We start from the raw sequence: 1,861 nt of genomic DNA, 5'->3' as shown, positions 1-1,861 counted from the left end.
TTCCCTACAGCATTGACAAAATCTCTAAGATTACCTCTCCAGTATTAATAATTCATGGGACTGAAGATGAAGTCATTGACTTCTCACATGGCCTCGCATTATTTGAGCGTTGCCAAAGACCTGTGGAGCCTCTGTGGGTTGAAGGGGCAGGTCACAATGATGTGGAACTTTATGGACAGTATCTGGAAAGATTGAAACAGTTTGTGTCACAGGAACTGGTAAATTTGTAAAATATTCTGAAAATTTGCATACTGGGTTTTCTTTCTTGCTGAACTGCACTCTTTGGTAAATAACATAAAACCTGAAGGTTTTGTTTGCAAATCATGTCAGTTGCCTTCATAAATGTACAGGTAATGATTTGTTAACAGACTTAATGAAGGTTTTAATTACCAAACTAGAAACTGGAAATAACAGTATCATGCAGTCAGGCTATGTAATTTATATTTTTCCTGTGAATTTTTTTTTAAACATCAAGATGAGTACTGTATGAAATTTTAATTCTATAAGATCGAACGCTATGAAAGTATTGCCAAATGCTTTTGCATATCAGAAACAAATTTATAAATATTTTTAAAACATCTCAATGTACTAAATCTTATCCTGGTATACAAATGTAATATTCTTTCAATAAAAAGCTGTATATCTTAAACAATTAAAGTACTCAGAATAAACCGTATGAAAACATGCAAGTTCACTAAAGATGACCTAAACCCTGTTGTACAGGGATAGAGATTTAAAGCTTATTTTATTGTAAAATACATTGAATTTTCTGTATTCCCTGGTTATACATTTTCTCCTTTAAAAAAAATGATGTAAGTCTTAATTTTTATGCCATTTGTTAATTTACCCACTAGTTACCTTGTAAATGATAAGTCACAATAGCACTGAATTTTAACTAGTTTGAATTTATAAGTTTGGTACTGTGAGGCAACTACTTAAAATTTTCATTTTAGTAATTTAAAAGGCATTTAGAACTTCAAGAATAATTTTGTATGCAATGTTGTTTTAAATTTTGACTATTCTCGTAGAAATGCAATACTGTCACTGTTAGAAAACATGGAAGTCCATTAGATGTTCTTTAAGACCACAAACAGACTGGCTATTTGATCCCTTTTCACTTTGACTATTTTTAAGAATAGGACCTGTTGTTTTGGATTACTATCTGAGAATTTCATGGATTTACTCCTGGATGCAGGAGATAAGAAAACGTCATAACTTTTATATTAACGAATGTAGTGAAAAAAATAAAGCTCACACAAAAACTAAGTTGCCTTTCCTTGAATGAATCCTGCTTGAATAAAACAATGAAAGAAAAATAAAAATAAAATTAATGGTATGTAGTCTAATTTGTAAATGAATGAATATTGAAATAATACACACTGTGGATATATTTTAAGGCCTTATGTAGTTTTAATTGTTCTGCTTGTTCTGTGGTTATGTCTAAGACTATAGTGTATGACTCTCTTCAAAGTATATCAAGTATTGTGAATGCTTTGGTTCAGATGTGTCAAATTAACAGTAAAACAAAAATATGCCACCCAGCTGTGCTTGTTTTCCTTCTTCCATGCTCCTCACTCCCTACTTAGTACAAGGACTAAAAAAAAAAAATACCATTCATCTTTATAGTACACAGATCTATAGTTTCCTAAATTTTATTATTCCTTCTTTCTTTTAGAGAGGTTTTTCCTTCTCAAGATTGTCTTAAAGCCTATACGTTTCCTTCTTTGTACAACATACACCCTAGACTTTAACTGTTTGATCACCTGGGAAAATCAAAATATTGATCACACTAATTCAGTATTCACTCATTCATTCAACAGATACTTACTGAATGTTTAAATCATTCAAAACCCTATGCCAG

At 31.1% G+C, this 1,861-nt stretch overlaps 1 protein-coding gene across 1 annotated transcript in view; it reads left to right on the top strand.

Moving 5' to 3' along the window:
* Window positions 1-1,537, top strand: part of ABHD17B (abhydrolase domain containing 17B, depalmitoylase) — a 39,448-nt gene extending 37,911 nt beyond the window's left edge. The window contains exon 4 of the mRNA XM_007454494.1: window positions 11-1,537. Coding sequence (XP_007454556.1) covers window positions 11-230 — 220 coding nt within the window. The 3' untranslated portion in view covers window positions 231-1,537. The remainder of the gene's footprint in view (window positions 1-10) is intronic.
* Window positions 1,538-1,861: the final 324 nt, after the last annotated feature.

This window comes from Lipotes vexillifer, unplaced genomic scaffold (genome assembly GCF_000442215.2).
Source record: "Lipotes vexillifer unplaced genomic scaffold, Lipotes_vexillifer_v1.1 scaffold108, whole genome shotgun sequence".
NCBI classification, from domain to species: Eukaryota; Metazoa; Chordata; class Mammalia; order Artiodactyla; family Lipotidae; genus Lipotes; species Lipotes vexillifer.
The sequence above is the reverse complement of the archived record's forward strand: the minus strand, read 5'-3'. Positions and strand labels throughout refer to the sequence as shown.